The sequence below is a fragment of the Garra rufa genome, chromosome 14, assembly GCF_049309525.1.
Source record: "Garra rufa chromosome 14, GarRuf1.0, whole genome shotgun sequence".
Taxonomy (NCBI): Eukaryota; Metazoa; Chordata; class Actinopteri; order Cypriniformes; family Cyprinidae; genus Garra; species Garra rufa.
The window spans coordinates 5,356,456-5,383,934 of NC_133374.1; the positions used below are offsets into that span (position 1 = coordinate 5,356,456).

The window sequence follows — 27,479 nt, forward strand, 5'->3', positions numbered from 1 at the left end:
ACGTGTAAAGGTGGCGCTGTCGAGCCATTTTGCGACACCCACTTCTGAACCCCATATCAGACGTAAATTTTCGCCAGGTTTGACGTGTGTGCGAAGTTTCATGAGTTTTCGGGTATGTCTAAGCCCTCAAAAATGCGATTCATTTTGGAGAAGAATAATAATAATAATAATTAAAGCTGCAAGCAGCGATGAACGGGCCCTCGCACCCGGGCTCACCGCCGACCGGTGGCTTTAGGAAAACAGCAAACGGTGGGCAGTATGCTTTTAATACAGTAAATGTAGGAAAAATAGATCAAAGTCACTTAAATGTGCCAAACTTCCTGCTGCCAGCTGGTGGCGCTATGCCTATAACTGATTATTGGCATGTAGATGTGTTCAGGCGAGCACTTTCATCAAACATATGAAGTTTGGTGCAGATTGACCTTGGTATGTTTGAGTTAGTGAAAGATATGATATATCCTACTGACAATAGGTGGCGCTATGATAATATCTGAATATTGGCCTTTAGATGTCTTCAGGCCAGGACTTTTACCAAACATGTGAAGTTTGAGGCAGATCGGACATTTTATGGCTGAGTTATAACAACTTCTATGTTCATGGCAAAACATCAAACTTTGTCAGGCCACCAAGGACACGCCCTTTGACGAAAACTCAAGATCTTCACAATTTAACATCTCTAAGGCCTCTAGATCAGACTGACCAAATATAATGTTGATATCATTAAATCTCTAGGAGGAGTTTGATACAAGTAATTTCCTGTTGCCAACAGGTGGCGCTGTGATTATAATAGAATATTGGCCTTCATATTGGTTCAGGCCAGGACTCTTATCGAACATGTGAAGTTTGAGGCAAATCGGACATTTTATGGCTGAGTTATAACAAGTTTTAGATCCATGGCGAGACCTCGAAATTTGTCAGGCCGCCACGGACACGCCCTTCAACGAAAACTCAAGATCTTCGCAATTTAACATCGCTAAAGCCTTTTTATTAGACTGACCGATTTTGGTGTTGATCTGATTAAATCTCTTGGAGGAGTTTGTTGCAGAGTACAGAATGACACTTCCTGTTGCCAGCAGGTGGCGCTATGAGTAAAACTGAATATGGGCATGTAGATGTCATCAGGTCAGGAGTGTTATCACACATGTGAAGTTTGGGACAGATCGGACATTGTATGCCTGAGTTATAGCAACTTCCTTTTTCATGGCGAAACATCGAAATTTGCGAGGCCGCCACGGACACACCCTCCGATGAAAACTCTAGATCTTCACAATTTAACGTCACAAAGGGCTTTAGACTACACTCAGCAAATTTGGCGTTGATCCGAATAAATCTGTAGGAGGAGTTCGTTCAAGTACGACGCCTGAAAATGGCAAAAATGACACAAATTTTGTTGAGAATATTAATATTAACCGACTTCCTGTTGGGTTCCGGATTTTGCTCCAAGAGGCTTTTTTGTAGGTTTTGGTGTGTTACATGTGTGTACCGATTTCCGTGCATGTACGTGAATCACAGCTGAAAGCGCACACCGCTGAACGTCTAAAGGTGGCGCTGTCGAGCCATTTTGCCACACCCACTTCTGAAACCCAAATCAGACGTAAATTTTCGCCAGGTTTGATGTGTGTGCAAAGTTTTGTGAGTTTTCGGGAATGTTTAGGTCCTCTAAAATGCGATTCATTTTGGAGAAGAATAATAATAATAATAATAATAATAATAATAATAATAATAATAATAAACGGAGCAGATTCAATAGGGTCCTCACACCATCGGTGCTCGGGCCCTAATTAAAGCTGCAAGCAGCGATGAACGGGCCCTCGCACCCGGGCTCACCGCCGACCGGTGACTTTAGGAAAATGGCAAACGGTGGGCAGTATGCTTTTAATACAGTAAATGTAGGATAAATATGTCAAAGTCACTTAAATGTGCCAAATTTCCCGCTGCCAGCTGGTGGCGCTATGCCTATAACTGATTATTGGCATGTAGATGCGTTCAGGCCAGTACTATTATCAAACATATGAAGTTTGGTGCAAATTGACCTTGGTATGTTTGAGTTAGTGAAAGATATGATATATCCTGCTGCCAACAGGTGGCGCTATGATAATATCTGAATATTGGTCTTTAGGTGTCTTCAGGCCAGGACTCTCACCAAACCTGTGAAGTTTGAGGCAGATCGGACATTTTATGGCTGAGTTATAACAACTTCTATGTCAATGGGCGAAACATCAAACTTTGTCATGCAGCCACAGACACGCCCTTTAACGAAAACTCAAGATCTTCGCAATTTAACATCTTTAAGGCCTCTAGATCAGACTGACCAAATATAATGTTGATATCATTAAATCTCTAGGAGGAGTTTGATACAAGTCACAGCCAACAGGTGGCGCTGTGATTATAATAGAATATTGGCCTTCAGATTGGTTCAGGCCAGGACTCTTATCGAACATGTGAAGTTTGAGGCAAATCGGCCATTTTATGGCTGAGTTATAACAAGTGTATTATCCATGGCGAGACCTCGAAATTTGCCAGGCTGCCACGGACACGCCCTTCAACGAAAACTCAAGATCTTCACAATTTAACATCGCTAAAGCCTTTTTATTAGACTGACCGATTTTGGTGTTGATCTGATAAAATCTCTTGGAGGAGTTTGTTGCAGAGTACTGCATGACACTTCCTGTTGCCAGCAGGTGGCGCTATGAGTAAAACTGAATATGGGCATGTAGATGTCATCAGGACAGGATTGTTATCACACATGTGAAGTTTGGGACAGATCGGACATATTATGCCTAAGTTATAGCAACTTCCTTTTTCATGGCGAAACATCGAAATTTGCCAGGCCGCCACGGACACACCCTCCGACAAAAACTCTAGATCTTCGCAATTTAACGTCACAAAGGGCTTTAGATCGGACTCACCAAATTCGGCATTGATCCGAATCAATCTCTATGAGGAGTTCGTTCAAGTACGACGCTTGAAATGGGCAAAAATGACACAAATTTTGCTGAGAAAATTAAAAATAACCGACTTCCTGTTGGGTGTCAAATTTTGCTCCAAGAGGCTTTTTTGTAGGTATTGGTGTGTTACATCTGTGTACCGATTTTCGTGCATGTACGTGAATCACAGCTGAATGCGCACACCGCGGAACGTGTAAAGGTGGCGCTGTCGAGCCATTTTGCCACACCCGTCTCTGAAACCCATATCAGATGTACATTTTCGCCAGGTTTGATGTGTGTGCAAAGTTTCATGAGTTTTCGGGTATGTTTAGGCCCTCAAAAAAGCGATTCATTTTGAGAATAATAATAATTAAAGCTGCAAGCAGCGATGACCGGGCCCTCGCCGTCTGTGCAGTCGCCATCCCGATAGCATCAGGAAAACGGTGCCCAGTTGGCACATGCATTCACAGTAACCCTTTGGACTAACCCTTACTGTCTCTCCTCCTCTCTGACTCTTTCTCTTACAACCCATCCCCCCTCCTTACACTCAGCCACTTACCACACAAACACACACAGAGAAGAGTGAGATCAGATATGTTTTTTTTATTTTCTTTCATTCGTGGAGTTTTATATAATTATGAAATGATCTGTGTTTGATCAGAATGGATAGTTATTTGTATGAAAAAAGTTTCAAAGAGTTAGGATGCTGCACTTTAAATATATAATAAATCATTGAAAATGTAAAAATGAAAATGAAATTCTAAGCATGATATCTGCCTCAAAAACACAGGAAACAAATATTTGAATCTATTTTTTATTTTTATTTATTTGCCATGGCAACAGCATTTGATGCATCAGGGACGCCTTTACAGACTCTCATCGGTTGTTTTTTTTTTCATTATTCTGATGAAGTTTGAAGAAAATCGAGTACAAATATATTGTTCGATGTTTGTTCGTGTTTGTTAGTTCATTAACCATTGTTAACAAAAGAGACCCTATTTTAAATAGTTACCATGTTTTATGGTCTACAATCATTTTTAAATTTTATTTTAATAATCTATAAGAATCTGTGAAATAATTATAAACAAATACATTAAAAATAAATACATATTTACATATTTATTTTTTTGGTCTTTTTGTATTTGTTTCTCATTCTAATTAAGTGAACTGAGCAGTATAGTGTCATACTTATAAGATTTTTTGTTCTATCAGTGAGAGTGTATATATGTATTTAAATCATATAACTTTTCCTTAAAAGATAAAAAAAAAAGATTTTAATGCTCTTTAAGCACCTATACAAAATAATTATGTAATTAAGTACACTGACAATACAGTACAAATCAACTGATTCTATGGATTATTGTCATTCTTATACACTGACAATGAGCTAAATAGCATTAGAGGTCAAACGATTCCTTATCTTATGAGGACCTCTAGTGTTCATCCCTGGTATTAGAGCTTTAATCTGACGAATTTATTTGACACTTTTAATGTTTTTGGGGCCTCTGAGCATGATAACATTTTGAAACTACACGTATTTCCTAAGAATTTCTTGTTCTTTATATGTAAAAAGTTTTGATGAGTTAGAATAATGCAATTCAAAGATATATGAAAAAACTCTTCATCTTTTTTATTGTTACTTTCATAAATCACCACATCAACTCCGTTCAAGATATCCCAAAGCCGTTCACAATATAGGGAACATTTTCACAATATTCTGAGGATGACGATAAGAACAAGTAATTCATGATGATAACAAAATGTTATTATTGCTTGCTTTACGTCCACCACTTCTGCTTAAATGTCATCGTTACCTATCTGTCCAATTTGTGTGTGGATATTGCTTTGCAGGTGACTCCTGTTATAAGACATCACTTTTAAGCGCTACATAACTAAGAATCAATTAGGAAAACGGTGCCCAGTTGGCACATGCATTCACATTAACCCTCAGCCAGTTTGGATTTAAAGTTTGAATTGAAAGGGTAAAATTTTAAAATCAACACACAGACACATACACACTAAATGTACAATTTTACCATCCAGTTTCATTTGTTAACATTAACTATATTAGTTAACATGAACAATAATTAAATAGCATTTATTAATGTTAATTAATATTAACCTAAAAAAAGTATATTGTTTAAAGGTAAATTAGTATCTTTTAACATAGTGTATGTACTGTGAATTAACATGAACATGAACACAGTTCATGTGGGTGTACAGCAATACACAATAAAGTGCTCAATAAACCCTTCATTCTTTAAAAATATCTTTAAAAATCAAGTTGGGTATTGTAATGGGGCGATATATAAATATAACTCATCTTAAAATGGTACAATTTTCAGATGTTTTGAACAGATAACAGCAAAGTTTGTCTTGAAATTGTTAGTGTTTTTTTTATTCAATCTAAAATTTAAATTATGAAAATAAATGTCTATCAATGAAGATAAATCGCTCATGCTAAAAAGTTGTATTTTTCTTAATCTTTTGCTATGTGACTGAATAGGACAAGTTCATGGTATAGTTCAGTAAAAAATAAATAAACAACTGCAATATACAAAGAATGAAAGAGTTTGTGACCCTTTATATTTTCTTAAAGATCAGACTCTCAAAGTTCAGACATATTTATCTAGATTAAACTACAGCAATGTGTAATGTGCAATGAGCATCTTCCTCAAAGATGGTCTGAAGCAAAACAGCATGTTCCACTGGTCTCTCTCCCTTTCACCCCTCCCCCCTTCAGTCACTCTTAGTGTCAACACAGACAGTCAGCCCAGTGACAGCAGGTTACTGAGTTCTTATTTTAATTTTCTTTAATTCATAGAAGCGTGATTAGTTATGATATTACCAGCACTTGCTCATGATGATTAGATCTTTGTGTGAAAAAAGTTTTAAAGAGTTTGGATGCTGCACTTTAAAGATATAAAAAATTAGGGTTATGTTTTTTACTATATCTTTAAAAAATCACCACGTCAACACCGTTCAAGATATCCCAAATCCGCTCGCAATTTAACATCTTCAGAATCTTCTCTTCATGTTAAAAAAGTTTGGTGTGAAAAGCTTTTTTTTCTTAGAAGGAGTATGAATTTGTTTACAGCCTGATTTTTCAAAAAATCCACATTCAAATCAAAATAGCCGGCTTCCTGTTGGTCTTAGCTAATGAGTTTAATTTAGAAAGTTGTCCAGATTGATGAGAACAATATATGTACAGAGTTTGGTGACTGTAGGAAAAACTAACCCCCCAACTTTTGTCAAAAGATGGCGCTATAGAGTGCCTGCTCCACGCCCATTTATGACCTTTTGCCAGTGTCTAACTATCATTAATATTGATGTGTGTGTTGAGTTTCATGAAATTCTAAGCATGTTATCTGCCTCGAAAAGAAAGGAATCTAATTTTAAAGTTTGAGACGTTGCCATGGCAACAGCATTTGATTTATCATCGACCCCTTTACATATTCTCATCGGCCGTGTTTTGACATGATTTTGATGAAGTTTAAAGAAAATCAAGTAAAATTAAGAGGCTGATTTCAAAGCATTTTGAAAATGACACGCTTCCTGCTGCCAGTTGGTGGCGCTATAACTATGACTCATAATAGTCACATTTATGGAATCGGCATCATACAACGAACAAACTGGTGAAGTTTCATCAGAATCAGGCAATGTGTACAACAGTTATTAGACACTTCCTGTTTCTCATTTCTCGCCATAACTTTGTCGCCTTGCCATGGCCAAACCGTTCGAGATATCAAAAATCCCCTCGCAATTTAGCGTCCCCAATGTCTTGAGATCATGCTGACCGAGTTTGGTGACAATCCTATGGAAACCCTGGGAGGAGTACGTTAAATTCCAGAGCATGCGCTTTTTAAACAGCCCTAAATATCTCACTTCCTGTTGCGTGGAGCCCATGACATAGAGTACAAAAGTTGTTCAGCTCGATGAGTTCTATATGTGTACCGAGTTTCATATCAATACGTGTAAGTATGTGTGCGCAGTACATCAAGTTTTCAAACTGTGTTCCAGGGGGCGCTGTAGAGGCCCTGAACCACGCCCGGGTCCCAGCCTCTGTGGCGTCCGGACGACGGCAGATTCCAACGTGTGTGCAAATTTTCAAGAGTTTTTGAGTATGTTAAGGCCCCCAAAAGTGCCCCAACGGTTGAAAAAAAATAAAAAAAAAAAAAAAAAAAATAAGAACCCTTAGAAGAACAATAGGGCCTTCGCCCTTTTGGGCTCGGGCCCTAATAATAATAAACGGAGCAATTCCAATAGGGTCCTCACACCATCGGTGCTCGGGCCCTAATTAAAGCTGCAAGCAGCGATGAACGGGCCCTCGCACCCGGGCTCACCGCCGACCGGTGGCTTTAGGAAAACAGCAAATGGTGGGTACTATGCTTTTAATACAGTAAAAATAGGAGAAATATGTCAAAGTCACTTAAATGTGCCAAATTTCCTGCTGCCAGCTGGTGGCGCTTTGCATATAACTGATTATTGGCATGTAGATGTGTTCAGGCCACCACTTTCATCAAACATATGAAGTTTGGTGCAGATTGACCTTGGTATGTTTGAGTTAGTGAAAGATATGATATATCCTGCTGCCAACAGGTGGCGCTATGATAATATCTGAATATTGGCCTTTAGGTGTCTTCAGGCCAGGACTCTTACCAAACCTGTGAAGTTTGAGACAGATCGGACATTTTATGGCTGAGTTATAACAACTTCTATGTCCATGGCGAAACATCAAACTTTGTCAGGCCGCCACAGACACGCCCTTTACTGAAGACTCAAGATCTTCGCAATTTAACAACTCTAAGGCCTCTAGATCAGACTGACCAAATATAATGTTGATATCATTAAATCTCTAGGAGGAGTTTGATACAAGTCATTTCCTGTTGCCAACAGGTGGCGCTGTGATTATAATAGAATATTGGCCTTCAGATGTGTTCAGGCCAGGACTCTTATCGAATATGTGAAGTTTGAGGCAAATCGGACATTTTATGGCTGAGTTATAACAACTTCTATGTCCATGGCAAAACATCAAACTTTGTCAGGCCGCCACGGACACGCCCTTTACCGAAAACTCAAGATCTTCACAATTTAACATCACTAAGGCCTTTATATTAGACTGACCGATTTTGGAGTTGATCTGTATAAATCTCTAGGAGGAGTTGGTTGTAGAGTACAGCATGAAACTTCCTGTTGCCTGCAGGTGGCGCTATGACTATAACTGAATATGGGCATGTAGATGTCTTCAGGTCAGGAGTGTTATCACACATGTGAAGTTTGGGACAGATCGAACATTTTATGCCTAAGTTATAGCAACTTCCTTTTTCATGGCGAAACATCGAAATTTGCGAGGCCGCCACGGACACGCCCTCCGATGAAAACTCTAGATCTTCACAATTTAACGTCACAAAGGGCTTTAGATTAGACTCACCAAATTTGGTGTTGAGCGGAATAAATCTCTAGGAGGAGTTCGTTCAAGTATGACACCTGAAAATGGCAAAAATGACACAAATTTTGCTGAGAAAATTAATAATAACCGACTTCCTGTTGGGTTTCGGATTTTATCTCAAGAGGCTTTTTTGTAGGTATTGGTGTGCTACATGTGTGTACCGATTTTTGTGCATGTACGATAATCACAGCTGAATGCGCACACCGCGGAACGTGTAAAGGTGGCGCTATTGAGCCATTTTGCCACACCCACTTCTGCAACCCATATCAGACGTCCATTTTCGCCAGGTCTGATGTGTGTGCGAAGTTTCGTTAGTTTTCGGGTATGTCTAGGCCCTCAAAAATGCGATTCATTCCGGATAAGAAGAATAATAATAATTAAAGCTGCAAGCAGCGATGAACGGGCCCTCGCACACGGGCTCACCGCCGACCGGTGGCTTTAGGAACACAGCAAATGGTGGGTAGTATGCTTTTAATACAGTAAAAATAGGAGAAATATGTCAAAGTCACTTAAATGTGCCAAATTTCCTGCTGCCAGCTGGTGGCGCTATGCCTATAACTGATTATTGGCATGTAGATGTGTTCAGGCCAGCACTTTCATCAAAAATATGAAGTTTGGTGCAGATTGACCTTGGTATGTTTGAGTTAGTGAAATATATGATATATCCTGCTGCCAACAGGTGGCGCTATGATAATATCTGAATATTGGCCTTTAGGTGTCTTCAGGCCAGGACTCTTACCAAACCTGTGAAGTTTGAGGCAGATCGGACATTTTATGGCTGAGTTATAACAACTTCTATGTCCATGGCGAAAATCAAACTTTGTCATGACGCCACAGACACGCCCTTTAACGAAAACTCAAGATCTTCACAATTTAACATCTCTAAAGCCTCTAGATCAGAATGGCCAAATATAATGTTGACATCATTAAATCTCTAGGAGGAGTTTGATACAAGTAATTTCCTGTTGCCAACAGGTGGCGCTGTGATTATAATATAAGATTGGCCTTCAGATGTGTTCAGGCCAGGACTCTTATCGAATATGTGAAGTTTGAGGCAAATCGGACATTTTATGGCTGAGTTATAACAAGTTTTATATCCATGGCGAGACCTCGAAATTTGTCAGGCCGCCACGGACACGCCCTTAACCGAAAACTCAAGATCTTCACAATTTAACATCGCTACGGCCTTTATATTAGACTGACCGATTTTGGTGTTGATCTGAATAAATCTCTAGGAGGAGTTGGTTGTAGAGTACAGCATGACACTTCCTGTTGCCTGCAGGTGGCGCTATGACTATAACTGATAATTGGCATCTAGATGTCTTCAGGTCAGGAGTGTTATCACACATGTGAAGTTTGGGACAGATAGGACATTGTATGCCTGAGTTATAGCAACTTCCTTTTTCATGGCGAAACATCGAAATTTGCGAGGCCACGACGGACACGCCCTCCGATGAAAACTCTAGATCTTCACAATTTAACGTCACAAAGGGCTTTAGACTAGACTCTGCAAATTTGGCGTTGATCCGAATAAATCTGTAGGAGGAGTTCGTTCAAGTACGACACCTGAAAAAGGCAAAAATGACACAAATTTTGCCGAGAATATTAATATTAACCGACTTCCTGTTGGGTTCCGGATTTTGTTCCAAGAGGCTTTTTTGTAGGTATTGGTGAGTTACATGTGTGTACCGATTTCGGTGCATGTACGTGAATCACAGCTGAAAGCGCACACCGCTGAACGTCTAAAGGTGGCGCTGTCGAGCCATTTTGCCACACCCACTTCTGAAACCCAAATCAGACGTAAATTTTCGCCAGGTTTGATGTGTGTGCAAAGTTTTGTGAGTTTTCGGGAATGTTTAGGTCCTCTAAAATGCGATTCACTTTGGAGAAGAAGAAGAATAATAATTAAAGCTGCAAGCAGCGATGAACGGGCCCTCGCACCCGGGCTCACCGCCGACCGGTGGCTTTAGGAACACAGCAAATGGTGGGTAGTATGCTTTTAATACAGTAAAAATAGGAGAAATATGTCAAAGTCACTTAAATGTGCCAAATTCACTGCTGCCAGCTGGTGGCGCTATGCCTATAACTGATTATTGGCATGTAGATGTGTTCAGGCTGGCACTTTTATCAAACATATGAAGTTTAGTGCAGATTGACCTTGGTATGTTTGAGTTAGTGAAAGAAATGATATATCCTGCTGCCAACAGGTGGCGCTATGATAATATCTGAATATTGGCCTTTAGGTGTCTTCAGGCCAGGACTCTTACCAAACCTGTGAAGTTTGAGGCAGATCGGACATTTTATGGCTTAGATATAACAACTTCTATGTCCATGGCGAAACATCAAACTTTGTCACGCCGCCACAGACACGCCCTTTAACGAAAACTCAAGATCTTCACAATTTAACATCTCTAAGATCTCTAGATCAGACTGACCAAATATAATGTTGATATCATTAAATATCTAGGAGGAGTTTGATACAAGTCATTTCCTGTTGCCAACAGGTGGCGCTGTGATTATAATAGAATATTGGCCTTCAGATGTGTTCAGGCCAGGACTCTTATCGAACATGTGAAGTTTGAGGCAAATGGGACATTTTATGGCTGAGTTATAACAAGTTTTATATCCATGGCGACACCTCAAAATGTGTCAGGCCGCTACGGACACGCCCTTCAACGAAAACTCAAGATCTTCGCAATTTAACATCACTAAAGCCTTTTTATTAGACTGACCGATTTTGGTGTTGATCTGTATAAATCTTTAGGAGGAGTTTGTTGTAGAGTACAGCATGACACTTCCTGTTGCCAGCAGGTGGCGCTATGACCATAACTGAATATGGGCATGTAGATGTCTTCAGGTCAGGAGTGTTATCACACATGTGAAGTTTGGGACAGATCGGACATTGTATGCCTGAGTTATAGCAACTTCCTTTTTCATGGCGAAACATCGAAATTTGCGAGGCCGCCACGGACACGCCCTCCGATGAAAACTCTAGATCTTCACAATTTACCGTCACAAAGGGCTTTAGATTAGACTCAGCAAATTTGGTGTTGATCCGAATAAATCTCTAGGAGGAGTTCGTTCAAGTACGAGGCCTGAAAATGGCAAAAATGACACAAAATTTGCTGAGAAAATTAAAAATAACCGACTTCCTGTTGGGTGTCAAATTTTGCTCCAAGAGGCTTTTTTGTAGGTATTGGTGTGTTACATGTGTGTATCGATTTTCGTGCATGTACGTGAATCACAGCTGAATGCGCACACCGCGGAACGTGTAAAGGTGGCGCTGTCGAGCCATTTTGCCACACCCACTTCTGCAACCCATATCAGACGTAAATTTTCGCCAGGTCTGATGTGTGTGCGAAGTTTCATGAGTTTTCGGGTATGTCTAAGCCCTCAAAAATGCGATTCATTTTGGAGAATAATAATAATAATAATAATAATTAAAGCTGCAAGCAGCGATGAACGGGCCCTCGCACACGCGCTCACCGCCGACCGGTGGCTTTAGGAACAGCAAATGGTGGGTAGTATGCTTTTAATACAGTAAAAATAGGAGAAATATGTCAAAGTCACTTAAATGCGCCAAATTTCCTGCTGCCAGCTGGTGGCGCTATGCCTATAACTGATTATTGGCATGTAGATGTGTTCAGGCCACCACTTTCATCAAACATATGAAGTTTGGTGCAGATTGACCTTGGTATGTTTGAGTTAGTGAAAGATATGATATATCCTGCTGCCAACAGGTGGCGCTATGATAATATCTGAATATTGGCCTTTAGGTGTCTTCAGGCCAGGACTCTTACCAAACCTGTGAAGTTTGAGGCAGATTGGACATTTTATGGCTGAGTTATAACAACTTCTATGTCCATGGCGAAACATCAAACTTTGTCAGGCCGCCACGGACACGCCCTTTAACGAAAACTCAAGATCTTCACAATTTAACATCTCTAAGGCCTCTAGATCAGACTGACCAAATATAATGTTGATATCATTAAATCTCTAGGAGGAGTTTGATACAAGTCATTTCCTGTTGCCAACAGGTGGCGCTGTGATAATAATAGTATATTGGCCTTCAGATGTATTCAGGCCAGGACTCTTATCGAATATGTGAAGTTTGAGGCAAATCGGACATTTTATGGCTGAGTTATAACAAGTTTTATATCCATGGCGAGACCTCGAAATTTGTCAGGCCGCCACGGACACGCCCTTTACCGAAAACTCAAGATCTTCACAATTTAACATCACTAAGGCCTCTATATTAGACTGACCGATTTTGGTGTTGATCTGCATAAATCTCTAGGAGGTGTTGGTTGTAGAGTACAGCATGACACTTCCTGTTGCCTGCAGGTGGCGCTATGACTATAACTGAATATAGGCATGTAGATGTCTTCAGGTCAGGAGTGTTATAACACATGTGAAGTTTGGGACAGATTGGACATTTTATGCCTAAGTTATAGCAACTTCCTTTTTCATGGCGAAACATCGAAATTTGCGAGGCCGCCACGGACACGCCCTCTGATGAAAACTCTAGATCTTCGCAATTTAACGTCACAAAGGGCTTTAGATTGGACTCACCAAATTCGGCATTGATCCGAATCAATCTCTAGGAGGAGTTCGTTCAAGTACGAAGCCTGAAAATGGCAAAAATGACACAAATTTTGCTGAGAAAATTAAAAATAACCGACTTCCTGTTGGGTGTAAAATTTTCCTCCAAGAGGCTTTTTTGTAGGTATTGGTGTGTTACATGTGTGTACCTATTTTCGTGCATGTACGTGAATCACAGCTGAAAGCGCACACCGCTGAACGTGTAAAGGTGGCGCTGTCGAGCCATTTTGCCACACCCACTTCTGAACCCCATATCAGACGTAAATTTTCGCCAGGTTTGATGTGTGTGCAAAGTTTCGTGACTTTTCGGGCATGTTTAGGCCCTCTAAAATGCGATTCATTTTGGAGAATAATAATAATAATAATAATAATAAACGGAGCAGATCCAATAGGGTCCTCACACCATCGGTGCTCGGGCCCTAATAAACGAAGCAGATCCAATAGGGTCCTCACACCATCGGTGCTCGGGCCCTAATTAAAGCTGCGAGCAGCGATGAACGGGCCCTCGCACCTGGGCTCACCGCCGACCGGTGGCTTCAGGAAATCAGCAAACGGTGGGCAGTATGCTTTTAAAAAAGTAAATATAGAAAAAATATGTCATAAGTCATTTAAATGTGCCAAACTTGCCGCTGCCAGCTGGTGGCGCTATGCCTATAACTGATTATTGGCATGTAGATGTGTTCAGGCCAGCACTATTATCAAAAATATGAAGTTTGGTGCAGATTGACCTTGGTATGTTTGAGTTAGTGAAAGATATGATATATCCTGCTGCCAACAAGTGGCGCTATGATAATATCTGAATATTGGCCTTTAGGTGTCTTCAGGCCAGGACTCTTACCAAACCTGTGAATTTTGTGGCAGATCAGACATTTTATGGCTAAGTTATAACAACTCAATGAAAACTCAAGATCCTCACAATTTAACATCTCTAAGGCCTCAAGATCAGACTGACCAAATATAATGTTGATTTAATTAAATGCAATCAATGCAAGGACTTCAGATAATGCCAACTGTGAACCAATATGCAAAATTTTCCCTATACTCTGATGATGATGATAAGAACATGATTCATGATGATAACAAAATGTTATTATTGCTTGCTTTACGTCCACCACTTCTGCTTAAATGTCATTGTTACCTATCTGTACAAGTTTTGTGTGGATATTGCTTTGCTGGTGACTCCTCCTGTTACAAGGCATCACTCTTAAGCGCTACATAACTAAGAATCAATAAGGAAAACAGTGCCCAGTTGGCACATGCATTCACAGTAACCCTCTGCTAGTTTGGATTTTAAGTTTACAGAATTGAAAGGGTTAGACTTTAAAATCAACACACAGACACATACACACAAAATATAAAATGTTGCCATCCAGTTTCATTTGTTAAAATTAACTATATTAGTTAACATGACCAATAAATAAATAGCATTTATTAATGTTAATTAATATTAAGCTAAAAGAAGTAGTCATACAAAGTTTATGTACTGTGTATTAACATGAACATGAACACAGTTCATGTGGGTGTACAGCAATACACAATAAAGTGCTCTATAAACGCTTCATTCTTTCAAAATATCTTTAAAAATCAAGTTGAGTATTTTAACGGGGTGATACATATATATATAACTGATCTTAAAATTATGGTTTTCAGATGTTTTGAAGAGATAACAGTAACGTTTGTTTTGTTGTCAAAGTTTGTCTTAATTTTTTATTATTATTATTTTATATTCAATAAATAACACTATGTAAATATTGTCTATCAATGAAGATAAATTGATCATGCTAAAAAGTTGTATTTTTTTAAATCTTTTGCTATGTGACTGAATAGGACAAGTTCATGGTACAGTTAAGTAAAAAATAAATAAACAACAACTGCAAAATACGAACAATGAAAGACTTAGTGACCCTTTATATTTTCTCAAAATATCAGACTCTCAAAGATCAGACATATTTATGTAATTACAATACATATGTGCATTTTTTGTTCAAAGATGGTCTGTAGGATGGCTCTCTACTCTGTCACCCTCTCTGCCTCTCACCCCTCCCCCCTGCAATAATGAGCTTCTCTGTGCCTGACTGAACGCACACACATACTGTAGAGACATTCACCAGAGTGACAGCAGGTTTCTGAGTTATTTTTTTAATTTTCTTTAATTCATTGAAGCTTGTATAAAATTTATATTTCCAGCACTTGCTCAGAATGATTAGATCTCTGTGTGAAAAAAGTTTTAAAGAGTTTGGATGCTGCACTTTAAAGATATAAAAAATTAGGGTTATGTTTTTTACTACATCTTTAAAAAATCACCACGTCAACACCGTTCGAGATATCCAAAATCCGCTCGCAATTTAACATCTTCAGAATCTTCTCTTCATGTTAAAAAAGTTTGGTGTGAACAGCTGGTTGTTCTTAGGAGTAGTGTGAATTTGTTTACTACCTGATTTTTCAAAAAATCCACCTTCAAATCAAAATAGCCGGCTTTCTGTTGGTCTTAGCTAATGAGTTTGATTTAGAAAGTTGTCCAGATTGATGAGAACAATATAAGTACAGAGTTTGGTGACTGTAGGAAAAACTAACCCCCCAACTTTTGTCAAAAGATGGCGCTATAGAGTGCCTGCTCCACGCCCATTTATGACCTTTTGCCAGTGTCTAACTATCATTAATATTGATGTGTGTGTTGAGTTTCATGAAATTCTAAGCATGTTATCTGCCTCGAAAAGACAGGAATGTAATTTTAAAGTTTGACACGTTGCCATGGCAACAGCATTTGATTTATCATCGACCCCTTTACATATTCTTATTGGCCGTGTTTTGACATGATTTTGATGAAGTTTAAAGAAAATCGATTAAAATTAAGAGGCTGATTTCAAAGCATTTTGAAAATGACACGTTTCCTGCTGCCAGTTGGTGGCGCTATAACTTTGACTCATAATAGTCACATTTATGGAATCGGCATCATACAAGGAACAAACTGGTGAAGTTTCATCAGAATCAGGCAATGTGTGCAACAGTTATTAGACACTTCCTGTTTCTCATTTCTCGCCATAACTTTGTCGCCTTGCCACGGCCAAACCGTTCGAGATATCAAAAATCTCCTCGCAATTTAGCGTCCCCAATGTCTTGAGATCATGCTGACCGAGTTTGGTGACAATCGCATGGAATTCCTGGGAGGAGTACGTTAAATTCCAGAGCATGCGCTTTTTAAACAGCCCTAAATATCTCACTTCCTGTTGCGTGGAGCCCATGACATAGAGTACAAAAGTTGTTCAGCTCGATGAGTTCTATATGTGTACCGAGTTTCATATCAATACGCGCAAGTATGTGTGCGCAGTACATCAAGTTTTCAAACTGTGTTCCAGGGGGCGCTGTAGAGGCCCTGAACCACGCCCGGGTCCCAGCCTCTGTGGCGTCCGGACGATGGCAGATTCCGACGTGTGTGCAAATTTTCAAGAGTTTTTGAGTATGTTAAGGCCCCCAAAAGTGCCCCAACGGTTGAAAAAAAATAAAAATAAAAAAAAAAAAAAAAACAAATAAGAATCCTTAGAAGAACAATAGGGCCTTCGCCCTTTTGGGCTCGGGCCCTAATAATAATAATAATTAAAGCTGCAAGCAGCGATGAACGGGCCCTCGCACACGGGCTCACCGCCGACCGGTGGCTTTAGGAACACAGCTAATGGTGGGCAGTATGCTTTTAATACAGTAAAAATAGGAGAAATATGTGAAAGTCACTTAAAAGTGCCAAATTTCCTGCTGCCAGCTGGTGGCGCTATGCCTATAACTGATTATTGGCATGTAGATGTGTTCAGGCCAGCACTTTTATCAAACATATGAAGTTTGGTGCAGATTGGCCTTGGTATGTTTGAGTTAGTGAAATATATGAGATATCCTGCTGCCAACAGGTGGCGCTATGATAATATCTGAATATTGGTCTTTAGGTGTCTTCAGACCAGGACTCTTACCAAACCTGTGAATTTTGTGGCAGATCAGACATTTTCAGGCTAAGTTATAACCACTTCTATGTCTATGCAGAAACATCAAAATTTGTCAGGCCACCACGGACATGCCCTTTAATGAAAACTCAAGATCTTCACAATTTAACATCTCTAAGACCTCAAGATCAGACTGACCAAATATAATGTTGATTTAATTAAATGCAATCAATGCAAGGACTTCAGATAGATGCCAACTGTGAACCAGTATGCTACAAATAAGAACATGTAATTCATGATGATAGCAAAATGTTATTATTGCTTCCTTTATATCCACCACTTCTGCTTAAATGTCATTGTTACCTATCTGTAAAATTTTTGTATAATATATTTTTGTATAAAATCAATTGTTGTCATAACTAAGAATCAATAAGGAAGACGGTGCCCAGTTGGCACATGCATTCACAGTAACCATCTGCTAGTTTGGATTTTAAGTTTACAGAATTGAAAGGGTTACACTTTAAAATCAACACACAGACACATACACACAAAATATAAAATGTTGCCATCCAGTTTCATTTGTTAAAATTAACTATATCAGTTAACATGACCAATAAATAAATAGCATTTATTAATGTTAATTAATATTAAGCTAAAAAAAAGTATTCATATAAAGTTTATGTACAGTGAATTAACATGAACATGAACACAGTTCATGTGGGTGTACAGCAATACACAATAAAGTGCTCTATAAACGCTTCATTCTTTCAAAATATCTTTAAAAATCAAGTTGAGTATTTTAACGGGGTGATATATATATTTATAACTGTTCTTAAAATTATGGTTTTCAGATGTTTTGAAGAGATAACAGTAACATTTGTTTTGTTGTCAAAGTTTGTCTTAATATTTTATTATTATTATTTTATATTCAATAAATAACACTATGTAAATATTGTCTATCAATGAAGATAAATTGATCATGCTAAAAAGTTGTATTTTTTAAAATCTTTTGCTATGTGACTGAATAGGACAAGTTCATGGTACAGTTAAGTAAAAAATAAATAAAAAACAACAACTGCAAAATACGAACAATGAAAGACTTAGTGACCCTTTATATTTTCTCAAAATATCAGACTCTCAAAGATCAGACATATTTATGTAATTACACTACATACAGTATGTGCATTTTGTTCAAAGATGGTCTGTAGGATGGCTCTCTACTCTGTCACCCTCTCTGCCTCTCACCCCTCCCCCCTGCAATAATGAGCTTCTCTGTGCCTGACTGAACGCACACACATACTGTAGAGACATTCACCAGAGTGACAGCAGGTTTCTGAGTTATTTTTTTAATTTTCTTTCATTCATTGAAGCTTGTATAAAATTAATATTTCCAGCACTTGCTCAGAATGATTAGATCTCTGTGTGAAAAAAGTTTTAAAGAGTTTGGATGCTGCACTTTAAAGATATAAAAAATTAGGGTTATGTTTTTTTACTACATCTTTAAAAAATCACCACGTCAACACCGTTCGAGATATCCAAAATCCGCTCGCAATTTAACATCTTCAGAATCTTCTCTTCATGTTAAAAAAGTTTGGTGTGAACAGCTGGTTGTTCTTAGGAGTAGTGTGAATTTGTTTACTACCTGATTTTTCAAAAAATCCACCTTCAAATCAAAATAGCCGGCTTTCTGTTGGTCTTAGCTAATGAGTTTGATTTAGAAAGTTGTCCAGATTGATGAGAACAATATATGTACAGAGTTTGGTGACTGTAGGAAAAACTAACCCCCCAACTTTTGTCAAAAGATGGCGCTATAGAGTGCCTGCTCCACGCCCATTTATGACCTTTTGCCAGTGTCTAACTATCATTAATATTGATGTGTGTGTTGAGTTTCATGAAATTCTAAGCATGTTATCTGCCTCGAAAAGACAGGAATCTAATTTTAAAGTTTGACACGTTGCCATGGCAACAGCATTTGATTTATCATCGACCCCTTTACATATTCTTATCGGCCGTGTTTTGACATGATTTTGATGAAGTTTAAAGAAAATCGAGTAAAATTAAGAGGCTGATTTCAAAGCATTTTGAAAATGACACGTTTCCTGCTGCCAGTTGGTGGCGCTATAACTTTGACTCATAATAGTCACATTTATGGAATCGGCATCATACAAGGAACAAACTGGTGAAGTTTCATCAGAATCAGGCAATGTGTGCAACAGTTATTAGACACTTCCTGTTTCTCATTTCTCGCCATAACTTTGTCGCCTTGCCACGGCCAAACCGTTCGAGATATCAAAAATCTCCTCGCAATTTAGCGTCCCCAATGTCTTGAGATCATGCTGACAGAGTTTGGTGACAATCCCATGGAATTCCTGGGAGGAGTACGTTAAATTCCAGAGCATGCGCTTTTTAAACAGCCCTAAATATCTCACTTCCTGTTGCGTGGAGCCCATGACATAGAGTACAAAAGTTGTTCAGCTCGATGTGTTCTATATGTGTACCGAGTTTCATATGAGTACGTGCAAGTATGTGTGCGCAGTACATCAAGTTTTCAAACTGTGTTCCAGGGGGCGCTGTAGAGGCCCTGAACCACGCCCGGGTCCCAGCCTCTGTGGCGTCCTGATGGCCGCAGATTCCGACGTGTGTGCAAATTTTCAAGAGTTTTTGAGTATGTTAAGGCCCCCAAAAGTGCCCGGAAGGTGTAAAAAAAAAAAAAAAAAAAAAAAAATAAGAACCCTTAGAAGAACAATAGGGCCTTCGCCCTTTTGGGCTCGGGCCCTAATAAACGGAGCAGATTCAATAGGGTCCTCACACCATCGGTGCTCGGGCCCTAATAATAATAATAAACGAAGCAGATCCAATAGGGTCCTCACACCATCGGTGCTCGGGCCCTAATAATAATAAACGGAGCAGATTCAATAGGGTCCTCACACCATCGGTGCTCGGGCCCTAATAAACGGAGCAGATTCAATAGGGTCCTCACACCATCGGTGCTCGGGCCCTAATAATAATAATAATAAACGAAGCAGATCCAATAGGGTCCTCACACCATCGGTGCTCGGGCCCTAATAATAAACGAAGCAGATCCAATAGGGTCCTCACACCATCGGTGCTCGGGCCCTAATAATAATAATAATAATAATAAATATAGCTGCAAGCAGCAATTACGGGGCCAAGCACTCAAAGCGGAAAATGAGGAGCTAACGATGGCAGGAACAACCGACCAACTGCAACAATAACGAAAAGGAAGCAATTTTAAGAGGATTTTAGTGAAAATTACAGAAAAATGGTGTAGAACGCATACTGATTTGATTTAATGCTTATTACGTTTGACCAACAGGTGGCGCTGTTCTCAAATCCATGTGGTGTGTTTAGTGTGAGGTGACAAACGTGCACACAAAGTTTGGTGTCATTATGTCAAAATTTTCCAAAGATATAGCCTTAGAGTCATTTTCACATCAATCCTTAAATTTAGAGAGGCGCTATACGAAAACAGTTTCATCTATCATCATGAAATTCATAACTTTTTGTCATCACAGTCTGAAGATGATCTGACTCAATTTTGGTGAGAATCGGACGAACGGTCTAGGACTAGTTCTAAAAAGTAGGTTTTCAACATAGATCAAAATGGCGGACAGGAAGTTTGGCCAACTGTGGCATAATTGGTATCTGTGTTGTCGGCATGACCCAAGGAATATTTTGAGACGAGTTTCATTACAATAGGCTAATGCTATCTACAGTTATTAGCATTTTTGATCATTTTAAAACTAATGGTTAATGAATGGTTCATTACTCTTGACCAATAGGTGGCGCTGCTACCAAATTTATGTGGTGTAAGCAGTGTGAGGTGGTAATGCCACATACCAAATTTGGTGCAAATATCTCAAAGCTTTGCAGAGATACAGCTTCCGATGCGCTTTGGCATCTTACCTGCAAATTCCTTGATGCGTTAAATGAAAACGGTTTCGAATATCGACACGAAATCCATAACTTTTTGTCAGCATGGTCTGAAGATGATCCGATTCAAATTTGGTGAAAATCCGACTAACGGTCTAGGAGGAGTTCGAAAAAGTAGGTTTTCTACATTCATCAAAATGGCGAACAGGAAGTTAGGCCAATTTTGGCATAATTGGTATCAATGTTCTCGGCCTGACCCAAGGAATATTTTGAGATCACTTTTATTACAATAAGCCATTTTTTTCAGAAGTTATTAGCATTTTTAGAAATTTCGTTATAACTTTTGACCACAAGGTGGCGCTGGCCCCAAAATTGGTATGTACATTCAGGGCATGGTGCCGAACATTTTTGTAATTATTGTCGAAACGATACGTTAATCCGTTCTCAAGATACAGCATTTTAAAACTAAATTCAAAATGGCCGACACCCAAAATGGCTGACATGGGAAAATTGGATATGGGTCGACTCGGCATGCTCCTCCGAATCTAACAAGACCAGTTTTGAGATTTTTGGTCAAACCACTGAGAAGTTATAAGCAAAAATAGCCATTTTTCATATCTCCTGACCACTAGGTGGCACTGTGACGAAACACTGCAGGTAGCCTCAGGTCATGTTTGTTATAACACACACCAAGTTTGGTCTCAATATTCCAAAGCATTCCGGAGATATTGCCTCACTTCCATTTTTGAACGCTTTTCATAGAATTAATTAGCGCGTTATTCGAGAACGGTTTGTCCAATCAACTTGAATTCCATAACTTTTTGCCTGCATGGTCTGAAGATGATCTGAGCCAATTTTGGTGAAAATCAGACAAACCGTCTAGGACGAGTTCGAAAAAGTAGGTTTTATAAACAAAAAATTATAGAAAAAAAACTAAACCTTAGGATTTTTGAAATTTGGTGTTCATTCGACTCGGCATCACCCAAGGATTCAGGGAAAATTGGAATTTTGATTTTATGGCTTACGGTTCAAAAGTTATTAGCAAAAAGAAAGTGAAAGTTTGGACAAGTGGTGGCGCTAGAGAGTTTGAGTTAGAGACTCCAAACTTGCTATGGTTAATGTTGAGTCGGCCCTCTATCAGTGTGCCAAATTATACAACTTTCCCGCAAGCGGTTCTATGGGCTGCCATAGACTTGCGGCGGAATAATAATAATAATAAGAATTCTAACGGTTTCAATAGGTGCCTTCGCACCTTCGGTGCTTGGCCCCTAATAATAATAAACGAAGCAGATCCAATAGGGTCCTCACACCATCGGTGCTCGGGCCCTAATAAGAAACGGAGCAGATCCAATAGGGTCCTCACACCATCGGTGCTCGGGCCCTAATAAACGAAGCAGATCCAATAGGGTCCTCACACCATCGGTGCTCGGGCCCTAATAAAAATAAGTATTTTAGATATTTTCCAATATCTAAACATCCTAAATCAAGATGTTGACTTAAGATGCAACCTAAAGTCTTCTTTTCTGAGAAACTGAAAAAATAAAAAAAAAGTAAAACCAAGAACAAACACCCATCAATAGGGAATGAAAACCTGAGAAATAAAAAATTAAGCCCATTGGCAAATGTTTGTTCCATTTTGTCATTTGCATTTCGAATAAACAACTTTTGAATTATCTTTGAATATTTGCACTGGAAAACAAACACTTTTTCAAGTCAAAAGTTTTTGGACAGTAAGATTTTTAATGTTTTTTTTTTAATGTATCTCTTCTGCTCACCTGCATTTATTTGATAGAAAATACACCAAAAGCAAGAATATTGTAAAATATTTTTACTATTTAAAATTACTGTTTTATATAAATATATTTTAAAAATGTAATTTATTCCTGTGATCAAAGTTACATTTTCAGCATCATTACTCCAGTTTTTAGTGTCACATGATCCTTTAGAAATGATTCTAATATGCTGATTTGCTGCTCAATAAACATTGTTTATTATTATCAAAGTTTAAAATAGTTGAGTAATTTTTTTTTTCAAGATTCTTTAATGAATAGAATAACCTAAAGATCTTTATCTGAAATAAAAAATCTTTTGTAACATTATATGCTATATTATTCGAAAACTTTGAGTCAGTATAATTATAAAAATGAATACTTTTATTTAGGTAGGATGCTTTAAATTGATCAAAAGTGATTATAAAGACATTTATAATGTTACAAAAGATTTGTAGTTCAGATGAATGCTGTTCTTCTGAACTTTCTATTCATCAAAGAACACTTTAAAAATTCTACTCCACTGTTTTCAGCATAATAAATGTTTTTCGAGCAGCAGATCAGAATATTAGAATCATTTCTGAAGGATAGTGTGACTGGAGTAATGATGCAAAAAATCAGCTTTGAAATCACAAGAATAAATTACATTTTACAAAACAGTTATTTTAAAAACGGTAAAAAATATTTAAAAATGTACCATTTTTGCTGTACTTTGCATCAAATAATTGCAGGCTCGTTGAGCAAAAGAGACTTCTTTAAAAAACATTATTGGAACACAGAAGATATTTTGAAGAATGCTGCTAAACAAACAGTTTTGCATCCCACTGACTTTCATAGTAAGGACAAAAAGGATTTGCAGGACTTGTGAATGTAAATATAGAACTAATTACAGAAATTTAAGGAATTAATCGAAAAGGAACACAATGCATCAAAGTTTGAAAATACAACTTCAATAGATTTTTTTTAAATTGATTTTACAAAAAAAACCTCCAAACTACTGGAATATGGCAATAGTTACACTACCAGTCAAAGGTTTTTGGACAGTAAGATTTTAAAGGATAACTATTGCCAAAATGCAACCTGGGCTGTTTTTTTTTTTTTTTTTTTTTTTTACTGTAAACGAGACAAACTTACATCTAAAAGCATAATTACGACAAACAAGCCGTTTTTGAGATTGACCGTGATTTAGTTTTGTGGTCAATGGCCGGTGAATGGGAGTACTAGGGGCATAACTTTGAGCGCATCAAAATCGATATTTTTACAACACTAAGAAGGCTCGACACACCATGAAACTTTGCTCGAAGTATCGCCTGGGTCTCTACACATGAACTCCAGCATTGAGAACATTGTTTGTGTACACAGAGTTTACTAAAAAGAAAGTTTTTGAACAACTCACTTTCACTGTTTGAGTTTTCGCTCGCGGCCGTCTTGCCAGTCAAGAAGTGTCCATCTCCGAATGCGAGGATGGATAGCTCCTAAAGCATATTTCCATATAAATGCACGGCTAATTCGTTGTTTTGTCGCAAGTGAAAAACAACATTAACCTTCTAGTTGTAAAAAGAGCCTCATATAAGCCTAATATTTCGTCCTATGGAGTCCATTCATTCGCATTCGGAGATCGACACTTCTTGACTGGCAAGACGGCTGCGAGCGGAAACTCAAACAGTGAAAGTGAGTTGTTCAAAACCTTTCTTTTTAGTAAACTCTGTGTACACAATGTTCTCAATGCTGGAGTTCATGTGTAGAGACCCAGGCGATACTTCGAGCAAAGTTTCATGGTGTGTCGAGCCTTCTTAGTGTTGTAAAAATATCGATTTTGATGCGCTCAAATTTATGCCCCTAGTACTCCCATTCACCGGCCACTGACCACAAAACTAAATCATGGTCAATCTCAAAAACGGCTCGTTTGTTGTAATTATGCTTTTAGATATATGTTTGTCTTGTTTACAGTAAAAAAAAACAGCCCAGGTTGCATTTTGGCAACAGTTTTCCTTTAATGACAGTTTTCATTACTGTCCCTTTAAGAGAAGGTTCTGTAACTGTTAACTTTGGCCTGGTAGTTCATTTTAAACATGCCTGTAGTCTGTGTCTGTGTGGTTTAGAGCTCTATTAAGCTTAACCTGTGTGTTTGTGTTAAAGCTCCAAGCTGGAGGTGTTGAACAGAACGCTGTCTCAGAAGTATCTAGTTCTTCTCCCATCACTGACCAGCCAACCTCACCAGGTGCTCGCCGCTGATCTGGTCACCTACGCAGATGTACAGCAGGTGAGACTCGGTTTCATTGTGCACATGTGCTTGACCATTATTAAATGTCTCACTATACATTAGACTGCTTTTGACATGCCAAGATATATATATGTATATGTGAAAAATATGGTAAATCTAAACAGTGTTGGGGAAAGTTACTTTAAAAAAAAAGTAACTAATTATGTTATGAAAGTAATGCGTTAGGTTACTTTTGTGTTACTTTTTAAATCTAGGCAGGGCTTGCTTGTTTATTTTTAATATAAAAAGTTCTACTTTTGGCAAATGTAAAAGCCTTTTCACACCAAAAGCCTCAGGTTTAGAGAAAAGTAAATTGACGTCTGTACAGTAGACCGCAGAAGAAAAAACGTCAACTCTTTAGCAATAAAAAAAGGAAAACAAATGTTAGATTATCTGGAGTAATTTTTGCTTATTAGTATGGATGAATTGGATCATAGAAGGTCGGCAGCAAAGACATCGGTTAATAAAATGAGATTAAATACATAAAGGATATTTGTATTATTTAACATTTAATTATTGCAGGTTTGTGTTGAATTTCACTGCTTTTATTCATTTTGAGCAATACTGTATTTGTGAGTGAGATGAATTAATGCATGTTCACATTTATTCTAGAACTAAAGTTACATCTTACTCACAATTTCTCTCATCATGGGGTCAGGAGAGCTTTTAATCAATAAATGGGGAGAAAAGTAACTGGCGTTACTTATTTGAAAAAGTAACAATTTTCTTGTCAATTAAAAAGTAATGCGTTACTTTACTAGTTACTTGGAAAAAGTAATATTATTACGTAACGTGTGTTACTTGTAATGCGTTACCCCCAACACTGAATATAAATATGAAAAATACAGTAAAATTGTGAAATATTTTTACAATTTAATATCAGTATTTTCTATTGTAATACATTGTAAACTGTAATTTATTCCTGTGATGCAAAGCTACATTTTCAGCTTCATTACTCCAGTCTTTAGTGTCACATGATCAGTAATCATTCTAATGTAGTTGTTTTCAGGATTATTTGATGAATAGAATGTTTAAGTATTTTAAGTAGAAGTTTTCATAGCATTACAAACATCTTTACAGTTACTCTTTGTGAATTGAATGCATGCTTCCTGATTAAAAGTATTTACAGTCCTCAAGTAGTGCATTTGTTATCAGCTAATTTACTGCTCTGTCACTAGAACTTATGCACAATATTCAGAGTTTTGTTTGCTTTATTGCTTTTCTTTCCTCCTCAGGTCTCCAAGATCGCTGCGTACGCCCACAGCGCCATCTCACAAATCAAAGTAGATGCCAAGGAAGAGGTGGTGGTGCAGTTTGCTATACCATGATTTAAAAAAAATTCTCAGAAAGATGTTTTATGAGCTGAACAATCGCTGTGTTGTTAAACAACAGTACAATCCACTAAATGCATTGTACTTCAGTCCCTCACCGTTGTTTTCAGCGTGGCTTGTTTGGTCAATAATCATACTATCAAATCCAAGTGCTTGAATTATCATTATGGGAATTTGTAGATAATGTTTTATATCAATGCCTTTAATGTACAGAGTGTAAAATGATTTTGAGATGAATGATTAATACTTGTGTAGCAGGAAGAGTAATCTGCTCTACTGCGTCCCCTGGAGCCATTTGTAAGCCTAAGCTAAGCAAACAGGGACACTTTTAACATAATAATATGATATTGCTTAATCCATCAATTTTTTATTTTTCTGTTGTGCTGAGAAACAAGGAAAGAACCAGTGAACTCAAACAACTAGCATTTGTGTGATTATTTATTTTGATTTTATGTATTTCTGTAAGCTCACAGACAGTGTGGCTTCTCTAGGTCACAAATACTTCTTCAGATCATCGCAAGGTACTTTTGTCTTTATTTGAGATTTTTAAAGGGATTAAAATGCGCTGCAATACTTTTTCTTTTTCTGTCGCAGACAGTGTATTAATAGTGTTCAAGTCTGTTTGTTTGTTACCTAAATGTGGAATAATACCTGATTTACAGACTTTACAACTTTTCTTAGGCGAGTACCAAAAATGTCAATATTCAATATTCTATTAATACTGTTTTTGTTTTAATAAAATTACACATTAAAGACATTCAAAATGACAAAGTGTTGTTTTATTTTATTTCACTGAATGCATGTAGCATACACACTATGCATTGCTTAAATTGAACCTATGATGTTAAGGAGAAGCAATGCATTTTGACTGATTTACTGCCCTTGTGTGAATAATATGTGACTCCGGACCACAAAACCAGTCTTAAGTCGCACGGGTATATTTGTAGCAATAGCCAAAAATTCATTGTATGGGTCAAAATTATCAATTTTTATTTTATGCCAAAAATCACTAGAATATTAATTAAAGATAATGTTGCATGAACATATTTTGTAAATTTCTGAAAATTTCTTGTATGCATTGCTAGGACTTAATTTGGACAACTTTAAAGGTGATTTTCTCAATATTTAGATTTTTTTGCACCCTTATATTCCAGGTGGTCCAGGGTCACATATGTGACCCTGGACCACAAAACCAGTCATAAGGTAAAATTTTGCAAAACTGAGGTGTATACATCATATGAAAGCTCAATAAATAAGCTTTCTATTGATGTATGGTTTGTTAGGATAGGACAATATTTGGCCGAGATACATCTATTTG

At 37.9% G+C, this 27,479-nt stretch overlaps 1 protein-coding gene across 1 annotated transcript in view; it reads left to right on the plus strand.

The window, feature by feature from the left end:
* The window catches only part of LOC141285430 (ragulator complex protein LAMTOR1-like), a 154,005-nt gene extending 127,164 nt beyond the window's left edge, over positions 1-26,841 (plus strand). Inside the window, exons 4-5 of the mRNA XM_073818447.1 lie at positions 24,707-24,830; positions 26,066-26,841. Coding sequence (XP_073674548.1) covers positions 24,707-24,830; positions 26,066-26,158 — 217 coding nt within the window. The 3' untranslated portion in view covers positions 26,159-26,841. The remainder of the gene's footprint in view (positions 1-24,706; positions 24,831-26,065) is intronic.
* Positions 26,842-27,479: the final 638 nt, after the last annotated feature.